The sequence below is a fragment of the Typopeltis vanoorti genome, chromosome 1 (assembly GCF_054136105.1).
Source record: "Typopeltis vanoorti isolate ZY-2024b chromosome 1, IOZ_Tvanoo_1.0, whole genome shotgun sequence".
NCBI classification, from domain to species: Eukaryota; Metazoa; Arthropoda; class Arachnida; order Uropygi; family Thelyphonidae; genus Typopeltis; species Typopeltis vanoorti.
The window spans coordinates 184,336,681-184,358,495 of record NC_143549.1 but is presented as its reverse complement, the minus strand read 5'-3'; the positions used below and the strand labels follow the sequence as shown (position 1 = coordinate 184,358,495).

General features: G+C 35.9%; 1 protein-coding gene across 5 annotated transcripts in view; it reads right to left on the bottom strand.

The window, feature by feature from the left end:
* The window catches only part of PIG-C (phosphatidylinositol glycan anchor biosynthesis class C), a 101,570-nt gene that overhangs the window by 37,603 nt on the left and 42,152 nt on the right, over nt 1-21,815 (bottom strand). For all 5 annotated transcript variants that reach the window (XM_090395767.1, XM_090395783.1, XM_090395792.1 and 2 more), the window contains exon 4: nt 6,692-6,860. In XM_090395767.1, the coding sequence (XP_090251893.1) occupies nt 6,692-6,860 (169 nt within the window). The remainder of the gene's footprint in view (nt 1-6,691; nt 6,861-21,815) is intronic.

The window sequence follows — 21,815 nt, the reverse complement described above, 5'->3', positions numbered from 1 at the left end:
ATGAATAATGTAGATATCTACCAGTATCTGTGGGTTTCCTTTAAATGGACAGTTGGAAATTGTTATCTTCTTTCTTCACTAGGATGTCAAGAAAAGGCAGTTCTTTGTTCTCCTCTAGTTCTATAGTGAATTTGATCTTGTTGTGTAGTGAGTTGATTTTGTTCAGAAATACGAGAAGGTTTTCCATGGTGTCTTTCAAGATGATGAACATGTCATCGACATATCTCCACCAAATTGATGGTTTTGGAACAATGGTGGAAAGAATATCCTTTTCAAGTTTTTCCATAAAAAGGTCTGTGCATGGTGGTGACAGAGGACTACCCATGGCTAGACCTTCCAATTGTTTGTATACAGTGTTGTTAAATTGGAAGAAATTTGAATTCAGGCAATGATGAAACAGCTGTGTTATGTCTTGAGGGAAAAGATCTTTGAGAATGTTAACTACCTCTACGATCGGTACATTAGTGAATAAGGATACTACATCTAGACTAGCCATAATGTCCGTTTCTGATATTTTAATACTCTTGATTTTTTCTACAAAATGTTGAGAGTTTTTAATGTAGGTCTCTGTGTGTCTAATTGTTCCTTTCATTAATTTTGCCAGATGCTTTGCTAGTAGGTATGTAGGTGATGATCTTCCATCAACTACTGGACAAAGAGGAACGTTTTCTTTATGAATCTTGGGAGCCCCCATACAGGCGTGGAGTGATAGGATGTAATGATTTAGGTTGTTTTTTAAGTTCATCCGACCAGCCGGTCATATTGCGGATAAGAGCGTTAGTCTCCAGATGATTACTCATGATGGGATTTTTATCTAAGACTTGGTAAGTGGAAATGTCTACTAGTAACAAATTATTATTATAACAATATATTGGTCAGACTTCTAGAAGTTTTGAAATAAGACAGAAGGAACATGTGGGGGATATCAATCATAATAGAATCATCACATCTGGTTTAGCATCATTTCTCAACATAAAATCACGTTATAGATTGGAAAAACAGTTCTATGCCTTACATCGAGAATGACTACAGATACAGAACTTTAAAAGAAGCAGCTGTGGTATTACGCACAGGCAATAATTTAAATAGAAATCAGGGCACTGTTCTTAAAGACACATGGAAAAATCTCATCATCTCTCTCAGTTCGACAGAATTACAATATGCAAACAACTACAAAACACGTGGTCATGTACCGGAATCTGACTGAAGCTTTCGAACACCTACACGCCTTCCAACAGAATAATCAAATGTAATGGCCTAACAGTTACTAAAGTGTATGTTTGAAATGTAACTCAATGCATTTGTTTTCACACCAGTTCAGCCTTGAAAATGCTAGACAGTGGCTAGTAAAACTTGTTGGCTCTTTGTATATTTTATAATTTATCTTCTGGTCTTTTAATAATAAAAGTTATTTATTCAATACATCAGACCAAATATGTACAATTTAGGCTTCCACAAAATTATTTGTCCTATCGGTTCCATTTATTGCTCTTTGGTACACAGACTAAACGTTTGAGGGAAAAATCGGTGGAGCCCTGGTTCTGTTATTCCTTAGACGACCTAAGTATGTGTTCATAAACCATTCTAAAATTGGTTCAAATTCATTGGATAAATGATTCTCAAATTCAGAAATAGCATAAATAATATCTTGTTCTGGAACAAAAAGCAAGCGAAGTGATCATTTTAGAATTTAAAGCGAATTATGCCTCAGAATTATATCTGGTTAAAAGACTGCATGAAGCTTACGAAGATTTTATACGAGATGAAAAAAGCAACCATTTATGTTAGCGTGTGTAAATACTATACATAACGCTTGATGAATGGCAATTTCAAAATCAAAATTTAAATATTCTTCAGGAATAATTGTTGTTTCTCTAGAATCAGGATTAATTGGGGCTTTTAAATTTTTTTAATCTTCTTCTTTGAATATTTCTGCACAGACTGCTATGATTTGGAAGCATTCCTTCTACCGCAGAAGAAACATTTTGTAGAACTTGAGTTCTGATGGGTTGCTCATTGTCGTATCCACTAATTTTTTGGCTGTTGTACTAACTTCTTGTGTTATTACTCTAGCTGCATTTCCAGAACCGCTACATGTGCGTTCCTGTTTTTCAGAAATTAGTGATCCATTACTGACACTTGTCCAGATTCTACCTTTGCATCCTTTGTTTTTATTTTCACATAGCAAAAATTGAATTGAACCTTTCTTATCAATCTTCTCTTTAATATAAAGATATCCATTCCAATCATATTTTTTCTTGTCTCTTTGACTTAATATTTTTGAATTATCCATTTCTGAAGAATAGAAACAAGAAATATAAATATAAAAATAAAATTAAAAAAAGTTTTCACTATTGATATAATTAAGAATTTTTTCAGTACTATTTGAAAAATAGTACTGAAAAAATTCTTAATTATATCAATAGTGAAATATTTCTATACTTCTATATAATTGTACTTAGCAATTTGTTTCATTTGAGAGATAATCAAGAATTTGAAATTTATTTAAATTAATTTAGATGTCACGTATACAATTTAGTATATGATTAAGATTATAAATTTTGAATACATACCTTTTATTTACTGAAACTTGTTCTTTGCACGTGGTAACTGTAATGTTGATACAAATATCGGAAATGATGTAATAAACAAACAACTAGTCTTACTGTTTAACCATGCTACAGGCCAAGACGTCTATAGACGTCAAGCTTATCGTGTATGCAAAGTGCATATTAAAATTGTAATATCGTTGATATTACATTGAAATATATGATGGATACGAAGCGTATGAGGATGCCTATTTGATTCATAATGGCCGGTAAGGTGGTTAATAGAAGTAAAAATATCTTGCGAATGCGTATTAAACTAAATAACTGCACACAAAATGTCCAAATGATAAATTGCTAAATAAGACACCTTAAGCAGTGAAGCTCAGAAATACTTCTTCAGACAATAAAAATAAACTTAATTATAAGCGAGATTTATCAAATTTTATGTTTATACCGTAAGTCTATGGGAAATTTCAATAAAACTTCAATACAATTCGTATTCTACAGAATAAAAATAAACTTAATTATAAGCAAGATTTTTCAATTTTTTTGTTTGACAAGTTATCATTTGGGCGTTTTGTGTGCGGTTATTTAGTTTAATACGCATCTGCAAGATATTTTAACTAGTTTTACTGCTTAATAGAAGTCAAAATATCTTGTGAATGCATATTAAACTAAATAACTGCACACAAAACGCCCAAATGATAAACTGCCAAACAAGACACCTTAGACAGTGAAGCTCAGCAATAAAAATTATAAGCAAGATTTTTAAATTTTTTTGTTTATACCGTTCTTTTAACTCATTTTTACCTGGTAATAGATCAACAGAATAGAACTGCATATTTTATCTTTTATTCCGTCACCCAGTTGACCGTGTCCCCACACATATATGTGCTGCCGAAAAGACAAATGATTTTTCTTGAAAAGCTGCGTAAATTTGTATATTTTTCTTCCACCAAATAAAATTTATAAAAATCTGTCAAAGCAATGTTGTTAAATTGTGATTTTAGCACTAAATCCGACTGAAGCTCAATAAGTTCCATCTGTAAGTTTTCTGGCACATTATTTACATCAGCATCCATCAGACGAGTAAATATAGTGACTGTGGAGTCTTTGTTTTTGAAGTCGGCAAACCTTGTATCAAATTGCTATATTAGTATCTTCAGTTCATCTCCATAACAATTATAAGGGATATTTTTATGAGTTGCTAGAGTAGGAAAATGATAACAATTTTTAGCTGTTATCTGACTTTCCAACAATCTTAGTTTATTACAAAAAGCTTTGACATGTCCATGCAGTTCATGAACCAATTGTCCTTGTTTTTTGCAATTTAAGATTCAGTTCGTTTAGGTATCCAGTGACATCTACAAGGAATACTAAATCACACACCAACTCATCATCTTTTACTTGATTAATTGTGTTTCCTTTTATATCCATAAAATCTGCAATGTCTTTGTCTCAGATCATTAAATCGTTTTAATATTTTACCTTTACTCAACCACCTCACTTCACAATAATAAGACACAGATTCATAACCTGAAAATAGGTCTGCCAAATACTCCTTAAATTGGCGGTGATTAAGTGCACGTGACTTAATAAAGTTAATACTGGCTACTACAACTTCCATAACATTTGTGAATTTAATCGATTCTGCACACAGATTTTGTTGGTGGAGAATGCAGTGAAAATTTGTTAAATTTTCCGGATGGATCTGTAGTTCTATTGCTCTTTCATGAACTATTCCAATAAATCCCTTCTGTGCACCAACCATTGCAGGGGGCTCCATCAGTGCATATGCCAGATAGTGAACTCCATTTAAGCCCAAATCTCTCGAAGACTGTGTTAACCGTTTCAGATATATCTTCACCGGTAGCTGTTCCTTTTAATGGCTGAAGCGCCAATAATTCTTCTGTGATGTTGAAATCCACATCAACTCCTCGAATAAATATTGCTGGTTGTGCTGTATCGGAGGCATCGGTGCTGTCATCCAAAGCAATTGAAAATGCTTCCAATCTAGCAATCTTCTCTTTTAAACTTTTTTTGATATCATTAGCCATAATTTCTATCCGTCGGACAACAGTACGTCTAGACAAATGAATATTCTCAAAGTCTTTTTTCTTTTCAGGACATATTATACTTGCAACATCCAGCAGACATTCTTTGATAAATTCTCCTTCACCAAATGACTTAGAATGCTTAGTGGTTTTTTCGCTTACCACAAAGCTGGCTTTAACAATGCTGTGGTGCTGCATTCTTTGCTTGTTGAACATTTGCTGCTGGGTATCCAAGTTCTTCTTCAATTTCTGTATTTCATCTTTTCGTAGTTGTCCATCAATTTTTGGGTGATCCGCATGTCTCAAAGTAAAGTGTCTCTTCAAGTTGTATTCTTTCTTGACGGATACGGGTTCGTTGCACAGCAAACATACAGGCAAACCTTTATTCAGAATAAAATAATAATCCTCCGTCCAGTTGTCTTGAAATTGACAATTCTCTGCATCTACTTTTCTTTTTTTTTTTTGCAATAACCCCTGACATTGTCCGAAATTTATAAGCGATATTCAGAACTGTCGAACAAAACTGTCTTCTACACCGCAGGCACTTAGCAGAACACAACATCAACGCAGGCACCGAACAGAACATAACATGAATGCAAGCACTGTACAAAGCACAACACCAACGCAAGTACCGAACTAACACATTCACACATGCCGCTAGTCAAAGTGAGAAAGAGACCTTGGTTGGAGAAAACATAGTGTGTTTTGCACAAGTCATATGACGTCAGCTTAATGCGAGTTAGTAGAATACACCATGTTTTCTCCCACCATGAATCGGACAAACTTCGCTGAAATAGATTAGGGCCAGATCAAAAGAAGTAGAGGACCGGATCCAGCCCGCGGGTTGCCCATATGTGGTTTAATCCTTTATCCAAGTTTAAGCAAACATAGTTTGTGCCTGTATTTTCAAAGTATTTTCAAGACAAGGCAACTTGTATATAGAGACTAATGACTTCACATCACTTGCCTTAGTATCCTATAATGCAAAGCACATATCCTTACAGACATGTATAATGCTTTATTGAGGTCTCATCAATGGGACCCAGAGGTGATACCGATTGAAGCAATGCAGAAGTCATATTTCCATATACGAATAGCCAAAAGGTGTCACACCTTATTATTAAAATACTCTGGATTAGAGATAGTTTTTGGAATTTTTTCCACTTGGTTATACTATAAATTAAAGATTCCAAGAAATTATATTCTTGGTTTAATCCTTTATCCAAGTGTAAAAAAACAAAGTTTGCATCTGAGGTATTTTCAGGACAGGGCAATTTGTATACAGGAGCTAATGACTTCACATCACTTGCCTTAGTATCTTATCACAATGCATAGCATTATATATGTCTGTAAGGATATGTGCTTTGCATTATGGGATACTAAGGCAAGTGATGTGAAGTTATTAGCCTCTATATATGAGTTGCACTAGCCTGAAAATACTTCAGGCACAAACTATGTTTGCATACACTTGGATAAAGGATTAAACCAAGAATATAATTTCTTGGCATCTTAATTTACAATAGAGAGCTTAAAACAACATTTGTTCTATGGAATTTGGGCTGGACTTTTCCACAGGTTGTTATAGCACATCATTTCATTATAGTAGCGTTCGCTATAGTGCCTACTGTACATAAAATTCCTATAACATGAAAAAGTTAAATTTTGTGAAGAGTATACCTATCATGAATACAAAGTGGGATGGGGAAAAAAGGAACTAAAGTCATCTTTAGATTCAAATATAAACAATTTTCAAAAAATTCTGAAACCCTACAAATCATTCTAAATTTAAATCATAATGATTTCATGCTGATGAATAAAGTTATACCAGCTCTTTCTATGCTGCTATTTATCAATTAATAGTAACAACTGGTTCTTGTGTAATGTAGAGTACTGCTTGCAACTATATTAGTGTCTTATACTTCGTAAATGACAGAGACAAACAGTGTGCTTTAAATTAAAATTCACCTCTTCTTTATATACTTTTTCACCCAAAAGTTTTTGAATTATGTTAATCAAAGTTTTGGGATGAAAAACTTCTAAATGCAGATCTAAAACAATGTAACAAAATGTTTGTATTGATTAACTTACATGACAACTTCTGCTCCATAATCCTGAAAGACAATGTGAGCAATCATCATAATTGATACCATTGCATAAATTGTATCCGTACTAACAGTCTCTGTTAAGGTCTTCAGGACTGGGGATAAACCATACCCAAATGCCAAAAATACAACAACACTTTTTAAATCTTCAAGAACTATAAAGAGAAAATTATTAATAGATAATTTTGAAAAGATAATAATAAGTGCATATTTGATACTTTTCTTTTTAATCTATCAGAATTTTTAATAGCTAAATCTAAAATTCTTAAAAAAATGAATATGCTCTTTTCATAATTTCAATTCTTAATATCAAGATATGCTTTTTATGTGTGTGAACTGCACTCATGAAAAGCAGTAAACATATAGCACATTAGTATCAGAGTAGACTATGGTTTATATTATTATTATTACACACTCCATGGAGTTGGTCAACTCATAATGGGAGATTCATTCAACTGATAACATCATAATGAATCTTAAATCTTTATCTAAATCTTGAATCTTTATCATAATGAATCTTAAAATCCTTAATGCTCCCTGCATTAACAACATATTCTGGTAATGCATTCCATTCACTCAAAATTCTCCATGTTAAAAAAATCTACTTCTCACATCCTTCTTCACCACACTCTTACATAACTTTCAGAGATTGCCTATGGTTCTTCCTCTCTCACCTCTTTTTATAATCTCCTCTGGATTAAAATATATAAGTGATTCTGCTTAATATATATATATATATATATATATATATATATATATATATAAATTCTAAGAAAGGTGGTACACATCATATATTTAGTACAGTAAGTAGGCTAAGGATTAGATAATCTAGAAATCCTGCTCTCAAGACCAAATGTGCTACTTTTATTATTATTACTATTCTTGACACCAGACCTCCATGGAGTCAAAGCCACATTGTGGGAGGCAAATAATGTTACACATAAGGTGCATCAAACTGTGCTTTAAACTCATTCTATATATATATATATATATATATATGCATTCACCACAATGTTAGGCAAAGCATTCCACTCACCAACCACTCAGTGAACCTACTCCTTATGCCCCTGCTTAAAGCCTCCTTATACAGTTTCCAGGTATGTCCCTTTGTTCTAACCTCTTGCCCATTCTACAAAAAATTTCTTCCACATTAACCTGATAACTCTTTACCAACTACAGGCAAATCAGCTTTCAGACACATAATTTACGGACAAAAAATACTGTTGGTGGTGGTAGTAGGGTGGTAGTAGGTCATGGGCAGTAGACCAAATCTGTGTACAATAATCCATATGAGGCCTGATCAAGGCCTTATACGGGAGAGCCAGAACCGCTTTATTTCTACAAATTAAGGTCCTCCGTATCATTGCCATAATCTGATCTGATGTCTTCACAATTTGTGCAATGTGACCTCAGAACTTCAGATCCTTGTCTACCACGACTTCAAGGTCTCTTATCTCCTCAACGTCCTCCAAAATTTCCCTACCAAGTGTATACTTTGCATCCCATTGTTGCCAACCAAATTTCAGAATCTTATACTTTGAAACTTGTGGCATGGATCCCATGCTACCAAGCGCATCCCTGGGTTGCGGATAGGGGAATGGCCTCTGGATACAGAGGTTAGCTGCGAATAAACAGGGAAACCTTTGAATAAGCAGTCGTGGACAATGGGATGGCATCTACCAACAGGAAGTGGTGAGATAGACAGTGGCATGGTTATTTCTATAAAAAGCCACACATTTCCACTGACGGGGATGCGACATGGCGAGATGAAACTGCCATTAAATAAGTTACAGCCCGCTGGAAGTTGGGGCAGCAACAACTTTCATCCTGATCAGTGGAAGATCACCATAGGTGACAACAGAGTAAAGGATACTGTGGTAGGCAGATGAGAAACGGCTAGCACACTTAGCCTCTCTAGAAGGCTATTGCTGGACAAGGAAGGCAAGGGGATACCACCTTGTTCTATTTTTCCCTAGTAAGATAGCAGTGTGGATGAACATTCTAAAAGATAGTAAAGCGCACAATGGCTCAATACTTGTGCATGGCAGGGGAAGAAGCAAGGCTTCCCAGGTCGTAAACCAGCGAAATCCTTGTACATTCATTGGGACGTGGAATGTGAGACCTCTCCTACAAATTAGAAAATTTGAAGAGAGAAATGGATAGATTAAAAATAGCCATACTGGGAATAAGTGAAATGAGATGGACTGGAACTGGAGACTTTTGGAATGGTGATTATAGAATCATTTATTCAGGTGATGAGACAGTAAAAAATGGAGTCGCGGTGGTTCTCAATAAGGAATGGGGAAGAAGAGTAATCAACTCAGTAAAATGTAGTAGCAGATTGATAATGGTAAAACTAGAAGCAAAACCAACAAATATTATAATAGTACAAGCTTACACGCCTACTAGTGACCACAGTGATGATGAAATTGAGAGAGTATATGTAGATATAGAGAATCTAATCAAACTGACCAAGAAGGAAGATAATCTTATTGTCATGGGGGATTGGAATGTAGTCATTGGTGATGGCAGAGAGGTGGGAAAGTATGGACTTGGATGCCGAAATGAAAGAGGAGATAGACTTTTGGAGTTCTGCCACCAATTCAATCTGATCATTACTAATACCTGGTATGAGGTACCAAAAAGAAGAAGGTATACTTGGAAAATGCCAGGGGATATAGGAAGGTACCAAATAGATTATATTATGACAAGAAATAGATTTAAAAATCAAGTAAAATCATGCAAAAGTTACCCGGGAGCTGATGTTGATAGTGACCACAATTTGGTTTCATTGAAATGTAATCTGAAATTTAAAAAGTTGTCACAACCAAGGAAAAGGCCCAAATGGAATATAAGTAACCTGAAAACAGAGGAAAACCATAGAAACTATAAACAGCAAACTGATGAAAGCATTAAAACTGGAGAGAGGGAAAAGAAAAACATAGAGGAAAAATGGACTCATTTGAAGGATACAATCGTTAAGGCCGCCAATGACTGCATAGGATTAAGGAAGAAGCAAATAAAAAACCATGGATCACCCAGGACATTCTAGATCTAATAGATGAAAGAAGAAAATACAAAACCTCCCTAAAGGAAGAAAGCAAAGACATATATAAACATATAAAAAATATGATAAATAGAAAGTGTAAAGAAGCAAAAGAACAATGGTATACAGAGAAATGTAAAGAAATAGAAGATCTAACAAAGACTGGAAGAATCAATAAAGCTTATAACATTATAAAAGGAATAAGCCAGCAAAACAAGACAAGAAGTACAATTATCAAAAATAAACAGGGGAACATACTTATAGATAAGGAAGAAATTTCGGAAAGATGGAAGGAGTACTTAGAAGATCTATATAGTGGAAAAGATCTAGATGCCAAGGTTATAGAAGATGAAACAAGACTTGATATGGAAGAAATTGGTCCAACTATATTAAAAGATGAATTTGAATGGGCACTGAATGAATTGTCAGCCAACAAGGCACCAGGCACTGATAACATCCCCTCAGAATTAATAAAATACTCAGGAAACATAACTAAGTCATACCTTTTAAAGATTATAAAGGAAATTTATGAAACAGGGATCATCCCCAAAGATTTTACACAATGCTCTATCATACCCATTCCTAAAGTAAATAATGCAAACAAGTGTGAAAATCATTGAACAATAAGCTTAATATCACATGCTTCAAAAATACTACTCAAAATTATACAAAAAAGACTAACAAAGAAGGTTGAAGAATATGTTGGCAATGACCAGTTTGAATTCAGGAAACAGCAGGGGACAAGAGAAGCAATCCTAGCTCTAAGAACATCATGTTGGAGGTTTAATGGATTTTTTACAACACTCAAAAAGAATTAAAATAGAATTTAATACTTCCTATATTTTGTCCTAGTCACTAGGACATCTACGGGGATTACAAAAACAATTAATGTAACATATACACAAATAACAAACAATACTAAGCCCAACCAATGCACGGCTCTCCTGAAACTACGTAAAGAAAAAAGTATCGTCATCACCAGAGCGGATAAGGGTAATGTCACAGTCGTTCTTGATACCAGTGAATACAATCGTAAAATGAACATTATCCTCTGCGATTGCGCTACCTACATCCCGCTAGAACACGACCCCACAAAAAACACAAGAAACTAAAAATCTTACTCAAAAAAGTATCTTCCTGGCCCCCTGACGTCACGAAAAAACTTAAACCTTTCCGCTCCCCCCCCCCCCCGAATATACGGTTCACCAAAAATCCACAAACCCAATTCCCCACTCAGGCCTATAGTAGATGTCACCAATGCACCTTGCTATAGACTATCTAAACAGCTGGCCAACTCTCTGATCCCCCTCACCAGAAGGTCCCCTTCCTATATAAAAAAACTCGACCCACTTTAAAGCCCTCACAGAAAATTTAACCTTGAACAAGACAGACACATTGGTAAGCTTTGATATCTCCTCCTTGTTTACCAATATTCCCTTAATTGACACCTTATCTCTCTTAGAAAACGTTTTTCCCTCTGACGTCTTAGATCTCTTTTCCTTTGCCATTAACTCTGGGTATTTCTCTTGGAACAACAAAATCTACAAGCAGATAGAGGGAACTGCCATGGGTTCCCCCCCCTCACCCCCCCTTGCTAATTTCTATATGGAAGATTTCGAAAAACGAGCCATAGACTCAGCCCCACTCAAACCTTCTATCTGGCTAAGATATGTAGATGATGTGTTCTCTATTTGGCCTCATGGCCTAGACACGTTAGACTCCTTCCTCAGTCATCTCAATAGTCTACATCCAAGAATCCAGTTCACTATGGAAAATGAAAAGAACAATTGTTTACCCTTCCTAGACACCTTAGTCACACGCCTGCCTAATGATACACTTACCTTCACCGTATACAGAAAACCCACACACACAGGCAGATACATTCACAAACTCTCCCACCACCACCACCCCTCTCAACAATATGGCATTATTAAAACTCTTACCAAGAGAGCCCACAATCTTTGTTCCAGTGGAACCGCCCTCACTATTGAGCTTAACCACATACACAGCACTTTCCTCTCCAATGGCTACAGCGATCACAGTATCAAAAAAATAATCAACTCCTCCCCCATTCCACGTCCTTCTCGTCAACAAGATTTTAAAAATGCCATCACCATACCCTACATCCGTGGCACATCCGAAAAAATAGCCAAGATACTAAAACAGTACAACCTACACACAGCATATAAGCCCCATCGAAAACTTGCTACCCTTATCCGTTCTACGAAAGATCAGCTCCCTCCTCTCTCTCTGCCTGGAGTTTACAAAGTACCCTGTTCTTGTAAGCTGGCGTACTTTGGACAGACAGGCAGATCAGCATCTATCCGTCTAGAGGAACACAAGTCTTACATCTTCAAACACAACTATGGCCATTCAGGCTTGGCTGACCATGTTTTGGACACCACCCACAGGGTATCATGGAAGAAAACCACCATGCTCCACCACAGCAAATTCAAGAAAGAGAGACTTTTCTTAGAAGCAGCAGCAGCTCTCAAAAACCAACCAAATCTCAACAAATACGGTTGCATTAAGCTTCCAAAAATTTGGGAAACACTCATCACCAGAGTTCCCACCTTACATTCCAGGCCACCTACTACTGCCCTTAGAGGGCGCTCTACCTAGATAGGACTTTAGTGTCACCCACGTGGTTGGGCTTAGTATTGTTTGTTATTTGTGTATATGTTACATTAATTGTTTTTGTAATCCCCGTAGATGTCCTAGTGACTAGGACGAAATATAGGAAGTATTAAATTCTATTTTAATTCTTTTTGAGTGTTGTAAAAAATCCATTAAGCCTCCAACATGATGTCTTCACAGCACTTAAGCCTCTACACACGTAGCTCTAAGAACAGTTATTGAAAGAAGATTGGAGAAGAATCAAAATACTCTGATAGTCTTTCTTGACTTGGAGAAAGCCTTCGATAGTATTGACTGGAATCAAATATTTCACCTCCTAAAAACAATAAAGGTAGATATTGGAGAGATAGAAGGCTCATATTTAATCTTTACAAGCATCAAGAAGCTTTAATAGAAGCAGCCAGCAATACAACAAAAACCGCAATAGCAAAAATACGTAGAGGTGTAAGACAGGGGTGCTCTCTTTCACCCATATTGTTTAATCTGTACATTGAAGACGCAATAAATAAACTGAAAGAACTAATAGAAACCGGAATTAAGATAAATGGAATTGATATTAACTGGCTATAGTTTGCGGATGATATAGCAGTTTTAGCTGATAATGAAAACAAACTGAAAGCCACCCTAACAAAGATGGAAGAAATCTTCACACAGTACAGCCTAAAAATTAATTATAAGAAAACAAAATTATTAATTACAAGTAAAGCAAATCCAATGAAAATAAACCTGGAAATAAATAATAACCTACTACAACAGGTATCCTCTTTGAAATATCTTGGAAGTCTTATCACAGAAGATGGAAGAAACCAATGATATTAAAGCATGAATAATCCTAGCCAAAAAAGCATTCTATAACAGAAGAAACATTTTTACCAGTAAAGGACTTAGCATCCAGCTCAAAAAAAGGCTAGTGAAAACATACATATGGAGCATTGTATTATATGGTTGTGAGGCCTGGACTCTAACAAAACAAGACATGAAAAAGTTGGAAGCATTTGATATTTGGTGCTGGAGAAAGATGAAAATTAGTTGGACAGAAAAGAAAAGTAATGAAGAAGTTCTGAATATAGTTCATGAAGAGCAGTCATTAATGAAACACATCAATAAGAGAAGAAAAAGCCTAATTGGACACCATTTGAGGCATGGTGTCCAATTAGGACACCATGCCTCAAATGACCGGCAGAATTACAGAAATAATGGATTACAGAAATAATGGAGGGGACTGTAGAAGGAAAGAGGCCACGAGGCAGACCAAGAATTTCATATATAAATAACATAATGATGCTAACTGGCACTAAGAGTTATGAAGAGATAAAAAGGAAGTCACAAGACTGGATGTTGTGATGTGCTGCTATATTTACCAATTTTTGGATTGATGCACCAAAGAAGAAGAAGATACTTTGCAACAATGAATTGACAGTCCCATACTTTCACCCACTCATTCAATCTATTCAAGTCCTCCTGTAAGGCTACAACATCTGCATGATTTCTCAGTAGGGAAATTGTCTACATAAGGTAGACATGAAAGAGGAAAATACTGACAATGGTTTTCAGGCAGTGTGGTATGAGGTGAAAGTTGACAGGAAGAGATATTTAATAATTGGATGTTGTTATAGGCCAGGGAATGTGGAAGGTAGTAAAAAAAAAAAAAAAAAAAACTTTGATACCCCCCCCCCCTTCAGTGCACGTTGTATGAGATATAACATTCAACTGCATGACCATTAATAGAAGAGCACGTAGAGTCTACACAATTACATTTAGCGGTAGCAATGGTGTTGATGGAAGAAAAGACGTTCATTGTTGAACACTATTTTCATTCATATAGAGTTGGTAAAGTAAATGGTCCAAAAACCATGCGGTTAGCCTGGTGGCTTTGCGCTTTGCAACCATATGCCTGGGGAAGGAGCGTCCCAGGTTCGATTCCCGTTGTAGACGTGAGGAATTTGAGGATCTTCCTCAGGCATAGCCAAGTTAGCCGGTCTTGGGCGCGGTCAGTAGGGTTTTATCCGCCAGTTTATCTGGCGTTTTTCATCCCGCAAACAGGCAAACCGGCCCTATGAACATACGCCTCTACAGTCAAAAATATATCCCCCCCCAGCGGCAGACCAGGCGACGGGTCGGTTGGGAGTAGTACTAACAAGAAGTCGCATCTAAAGTAACACGCGGACCCTGCATGGGAAGTGGGAATAACGCGTAGTAGAAGAAGAAGAAAGTAAATGGTCCAAACCAATAACATGTTTGTGAGCAGTTTGTTCATCATCTCTGTAAGCATGCCCCAAGCAATAGTGTCATCACTGCCTTAATCGAGAGTGTCCTACCGAAATGCAAAGGGCATTCGGAGAGACCACGAACTGTTAACACAAATGAGAATCACGGGCATATGCTGAAGCAAGTGCTGCAGTCTCCAAAATGCAGTCAATGCTAAACAGCAGTAAAACTTGGGATGCCGAGGCAGTCACTTAAGGACCTGAGTACCTTTTTGTACATCACTAAGGTGGATCAGTGTTTAACAGCAATAGATTACACTGTACAGCAGGAATACTAGGCATGTGTGCTGGCCAATGTCTATGAAGATCTATCCTTCCTCCATAATGTCTGTTTCTTGGACAGATGAAACTACAGGTTTCTTGGTTTCTCGAGACCTGAATCTGTCCAAGAGAAACCTCTTCACAGCAAGAATGTCACCGCATGGTGTGCTGTTTCCAGCCATGGCATAATTGGGCCCTACTTCATTGAAGAGGGTAGTGTAACCATGACCTTGAGCAGCGAGCACTACATAGAGAATGTGTTGGTCCATTCATCCAGGATTTGAATAGGGATGTTCCATGCAAAAAAACATTCATTTCGTGCACAGGTATTCCAACAGGATGGAGCCTGTCACACATCACGTGGTCCTAGAGCCTATTTATCAGAACACTTTCTCATGAGGCTCATTTCAAGGTTCAAAGAATTTCCATACCCTTCACATTCTCCTGATCTCACATTGATTAATGCCTTCATTTTGGGTATGTTGAAGGAATGGGTATTCCACCATGACCTACCTTCAAACCTTGATTAACTAAAGGATAAAATTACATAATATGTCAAAAAGATGTCCCAACCTTTGTTCTCCAAGACAACAGAGAACCTTCTCATGCACTATGAAACCTGTCTTGAAAGACAAGGTGCCTGTTTCAAGCACATAATCTACCGTTGTTAATGCTTTATTCAACCAAGATTCCACCAAATCATCAGGTGTAAACATACATTTCTTTGTTAATATACCCATTTACTCCATAACATATATTGTTGTAATTATTCAGTACTTTTTTTTGCTCATACTGTATAAGCAACTTTGGTTAATGAACAAGGAAAGGTTGATCATTATGGGTGATTTTAATTATGGTGATATAGACTGGAATGAAGAGATAGCATTTAGGAATAAGGAAAATGAATTTTTCAAGTTCTTGAGAGACAACTATCTCCAGCAGTATGTAAAGGAGGGCATGCGAGAATTGGGAGTTTTAGATCTGATAATTTCATCAGATGATATAATTGTGAATGGGGTTTCACACTTTCTTCCATTTTGTGAAGGTGATTATGTGGGCTGTGAGATATGAAGACTTCTGTGAGGAAAGGATATATATGGAAGTACACGTTCTAGCCTCTGGCGTTACGACCGATATGTGCGTTTCAGACATGACCTTTGCACTGTTACTCATTACTGTCTGTAATTTATGCTATTTTAGATAGCTTAATAGGGCACAAATTTAAGCCAATATTTTCTTTTACATAGAATCATTAATTTGCACACAAAGTTCTTTACATAGTATTACAATTCTACTAAAAGGAGGTAATTCTAATTCTATTTAGAGTTAGTACTTTATTTCTTCTGCTCGAGTACAAGTTTTTTCTCTCAGCTGATTTTTCTGACTTGTTAAATCCTGAATGAATTGTTTCCTTTTAAAGGTTCTTCATTCAGGATGTAACAATTTGCTTTAAAACTTTCTTACATGTTATTCTTTTCAATATGAAATTCAATTTTATCCTGCTCAAGACTAAATAGTGATCACTTCCAATTTCAAATCCTCTGTACACTCTGGTGTCCTGCACCAGGGAGAAAACATCACTATCAACAATAACATAGTCAATGAGACTTTTCTTATTCCTTGCCTTTTCTCTCCATGTGAATTTGTGCACATTTTTATGTTGGAACATGGTGTTAGTAATAACCAGTCCATGTCCTGAGCAGAAATCCAACAGGTATTTGCATTAAGGGTCAAAGCTGTATAACTGAGAGTAGACTTTCACATAGCCTTTAAAGGAATGCAGAGAACCGACCAGAGCTTCTGACCTAATCCTCACCTTCTCGTGGTGCACAATGTTGGTTATCTACCTGGATACTGAACGAACGAGGATGCGCTGGCAATTTGGGATTTAGCCGACCAAATTGTATTCTTATTGGTTAAACCAAAATAAAAAATGATGTTCTGAGAGTTTGAAGAATAAATAAGGAAGGGGTGAAATGGATGTGTAATCTTATTAAAAAGAGATTCGTAAGAAAAGTATGATGTGGAAGGAATGCCGTATGCATAAGGATGATGTCCGTAAGAAAAGTATGATGTTGAAGAATACCATGTGCATAAGGATGATGTCCGTTATGAAAATTATAATTTTGATAGCTAGGTCTCACAAATGCCTACAATCTGAAGTCATAATGCAGAATAATTACGTCTCTAACTGAAATGCCCCCTGACACTATAATCCAATCTAAACCCTCTTTGACCTCGAGTTCCTTGTGTAACATGGTACTTCAAGAAGTTGTCTTGCAACAGATCAATAAAGCAGCAGGCCAGAAGAGTCACAACTGTTGTACGGAAGCTAAGTCTGTAGTATGAAAAAAAAACTGGCTCTGCAAGCTAAAGACAACCCAACAAGAATTCTATTGATATGCTGTAAGTAAAAGAAAGAACGAATGAATATGAAAGAATAACTCTACTGAATGCAGATGGTGTGAGAGTGATGAAGAGGTTGTTCAACTAATGAGTGCCTATTTTTCTAAAAGCTATCAACCTGGTGTGCAACATATCACTGGATAAACTCAGGAGAATGAAGAAGAGGAATTAGAGATATTGCACAAACTGAACAGCAATTCAGCAATAGGAACTGATGGGATATCAGCACGGGTGTAAAAGAATGTTCAGCTGAACTAGCTATTCCTTTGACCAGGCTATATAATTTGAGTCTCAGAACAGGGAAGATCCTGCAAAAGTGAAAAGAATGTATGATAATCCCATTGCACAAGTGTGACAAAGACCAATGTACCCAACTATTGACCAATCAGTGTATCAGGAGTAATGGTGCCAATTTTGGAAAAATTTGTTATGGCTCACATTCAGAAATGGGTTGACAGTGAATCTCTACTTTGCAATGAGGTTTACTAAGGGAAGGTCATGTTTTAGTAACCTGCTCACATTCTATAATAACGTTACGATTGAACTAGATGGATTGAACTTGATGCACCATGATTTTGGATTTTGGATTTTGCTAAGGCTTTTGACAGAATACAGGATGGAAAACTATTGCATTAATTGGAGAATATGGGTTTGGATTATAAAACATTAGTGGCTGACTGACAGATATCAAAATCTGGTATGTGGGGGATGTGAGTCTGCAAGATTTAAGGTAACCAGTGGTGTACCACAAGGCTCAATGCTTGGTCCACTGTTATTCAATCTATACATTAATGATATTGGGAAGGATTTGACAGGCAAATTTAACATATAGCTATTTGCTGATGATACAAAGATAGGTAAGGTAATCAGGAATACTGCTGATATGCAGTACTTGCAGAATGATTTGTATAGGCTGAAATTGTGGGCATAGGAAAATGGATATTAGTTCAATGTCAGTACATGTAAAGTCATGCACTTTGGTATGATTAAATATCCAATGTCATATTATATTGGTGGGATTACACGATGAATGTATACGTTCACAAATGAATGATGTTGTTTTTCTTAAATGTTTCTCTTCTTTAAGAAACATTTGAGCAATTATTGCAAAGTTTAAGGGATCTAATTTTTCTTTGGATCCCTTAAAAATTTGCAATAACTGCTGCAGCATTGCTTTATTACATCTGATAGACAACAATCCATACTACATCAGAATAACATCTTATCGTTACTTTATGCACTAGGTTCCTACTACATTTATTGCTTCTGTAACTCTCCCATAAGAGATTTCATGCATATCTCTAGCTCCTCAATATGAACTCTTAAGGATGTCCAAGATTAACCACATATACCTTTATCAGATATACAATATTTAATGAATGTTTAATTAAAAAATAAACTTGAAAAATCATAAAATTTAATTAATATCCACAGCAGATGACCAAAGGATGGGACATAAGTACAATTTATATATTACTTATAAATCACAAATTTCTGTATTCGACTAATGTGCAATTACAGCAAATATCAATTCAGAGCAGCTACTTTATGCAAAATCTAGAAAACTTAATATTTCAAAAACAGTTGCCAATTAATTACCAATTCTTACTTAAGGACATAAAAACACACGTGTTGAACAGATTATTTTATTAATAACTAATAAAATAAAACTTGAATGTTAAAGATACCAAGCTATTTTAAACCTGGTTTTACTCCATTTCCCAAGTAAGCAAACAGACAAATAAGTCAAGTTTGCACCTGAAAGTAATGCAAGTCTAGCTGACCCTGCAGGTAGTGCAAGACCAAGGTAACTCATGGTAAAAGTAGAATAAGCTCTGATCACTAATCTTAATATTTACCAATAATGCAAAGCACATCTCCTGAAGGAGATGTATGATGTTTTGTATTAAAGGCAAGGGGCCACTACCCAAACCGGTTTCGACCTTTATTGAGGTCTCATCAGTGGGAGCCAGGCTAGAAATATCAAGAATTTAGTAATACAGAACTTATAAGTATTTTACCAGAACAAGTTACTATAAGATGTTTTAACCTTATTAAATAAAAATCTCAGGAGGAGATATAAATGTAGAAAGTATTTTACCTTGTGTATAATAAATGTTAAAGATACCAAGCTATTTTAAACCTGGTTTTACTCCATTTCCCAAGTAAGCAAACAGACAAATAAGTCAAGTTTGCACCTGAAAGTAATGCAAGTCTAGCTGACCCTGCAGGTAGTGCAAGACCAAGGTAACTCGTGGTAAAAGTAGAATAAGCTCTGATCACTAATCTTAATATTTACCCATAATGCAAAGCACATCTCCTGGAGGAGATGTATAATGCTTTGTATTAAAGGCAAGGGGCCACTACCCAAACCGGTTTCGACCTTTATTGAGGTCTCATCAGTGGGAGCCAGGCTAGAAATTTCTACATTTATATCTCCTCCTGAGATTTTAATTTAATAAGGTTAAAACATCTTATGGTAACTTGTTCTGGTAAAATACTTATAAGCTCTGTATTACCAAAATCTTGATATTTCTAGCCTAGCTCCCACTGATGAGACCTCAATAAAGGTCGAAACCGGTCTGGGTAGTGGCCCCTTGCCTTTAATACAAAGCATCATACATTTCCTCCTGGAGATGTGCTTTGCATCATACATCTCCTCTAGGAGATGTGCTTTGCATTATTGGTAAATATTAAGATTAGTGATCAGAGCTTATTCTACTTTTACCATGAGTTACCTTGGTCTTGCACTACCTGCAGGGTCAGCTAGACTTGCATTACGTGCAGGCGCAAACTTGACTTATTTGTCTGTTTGCTTACTTGGGAAATGGAGTAAAACCAGGTTTAAAATAGCTTGGTATCTTTAACATTTATTATACCCAAGGTAAAATACTTTCTACAAAAATAAAACTTGACGTTTCGACCCCTATGTCGAGGTCATCATCAGAAGAATGCAACTGTATAAGGAACCAAGCTACATGCTCATGCCCTGTATACCGGTAAACTAAATCTACGTAGTTAATAAATCCTTTTTCCTAGCCTGACCTCTAGTGATAAAAAAATTAATTAATTAATTAAATAAAATAAAAAAATAAAATAAAAAATAAAAAATAAAATTAAATATATATATATATATATAAAAATAAATAAATAAAAATTAAAATTAAAAGAAAAAAAAAATATATATATATAAATATGACTACAATAAACTGCTAAAGTCATCATATATTAATATTTTTCTGGATAGTTCTGATTGTTATAAAATGATTTCTTTCAGTTGCTAATGAATGTTACAAACACTTCACTAGGTTGTCTTCTTGTAGTGGGATTTTTCTATAGCTAGTTTAGGTTGTTATACCTCCAATTCATTCAACAATAAGACGAAGGAATTGACAGCCCAAATTATCACTTAGCCAAAAAATTAGCTGCCACACTCAAGGAATTGGTAGGTCAGTCCCCTTCCTACATAAAAAATACACAACATTTCATTAATAAAATTAAAAACATTACACTCAACGACCAAGATTTATTAGTCAGCTTTGACATAACTTCCCTTTTCACCAATGTCCCAATCAATGACACGATCTTGCTCCTAAAGAACATATTTCCACATGACATCAGGGCCCTCTTTGCCCACGTGCTCCGCTCCAGATATTTCGTGTGGCAAAACAATTTTTACCTTCAAAAAGAAGGTCCAACCATGGGCTCACCACTTTCCCCCCCAATAGCTAACTTTTATATGGAAGACTTTGAGCAACGTGCTCTAGAGACAGCATGTCTAAAGCCCAAAATTTGGCTCAGATACGTCGACGATATTTTCGCCATTTGGCCTCACGGCCGCGAAGCTCTAAATACATTCCTTAGCCACCTAAACAAACAACACAAACGTATCCAATTCAACATTGAAATGGGAAAAAAACAACTCCCTTCCTTTCCTAGACACACTCTTGTCACACGTCTTCCCTCTGGCTGTCTCTCCTTCTCAGTTTACCGCAAACCTACACACACAGGCCAATACATACACAAAAATTCTTACCACCACCCAACACAAAAAGTAGGTGTCATAAGCACCCTTAAACACAGAGCTCTAACTATTTGTTCTAATGAACAGGCTCTAAACCAGGAATACAAGATCATCAACCAAACATTTATCAAAAATGGATACAGTAAAAAAACTATTCATAAGATCCTCCATAAAGATACCAGTAAGAACAAAAAAGATTTCAAGAATGCTATTGCCATTCCTTATGTTAGAGGCATTTCTGAAAAAATAGACAGAACACTTCGCAAATACAACATTAAAACCACCTTTAAACCCCCAAATAAGTTAAGACACCTACTCAGTTCTTCTAAAGATCCTCTTCCACACCTAGCACACCCAGGGGTATACAAAATACAATGCACATGTAACATACCATACATAGGGGAAACAGGGCGAACTATCCCAATCAGACAAGACGAGCACAAACGACACATTAAATACCTCTATTTTG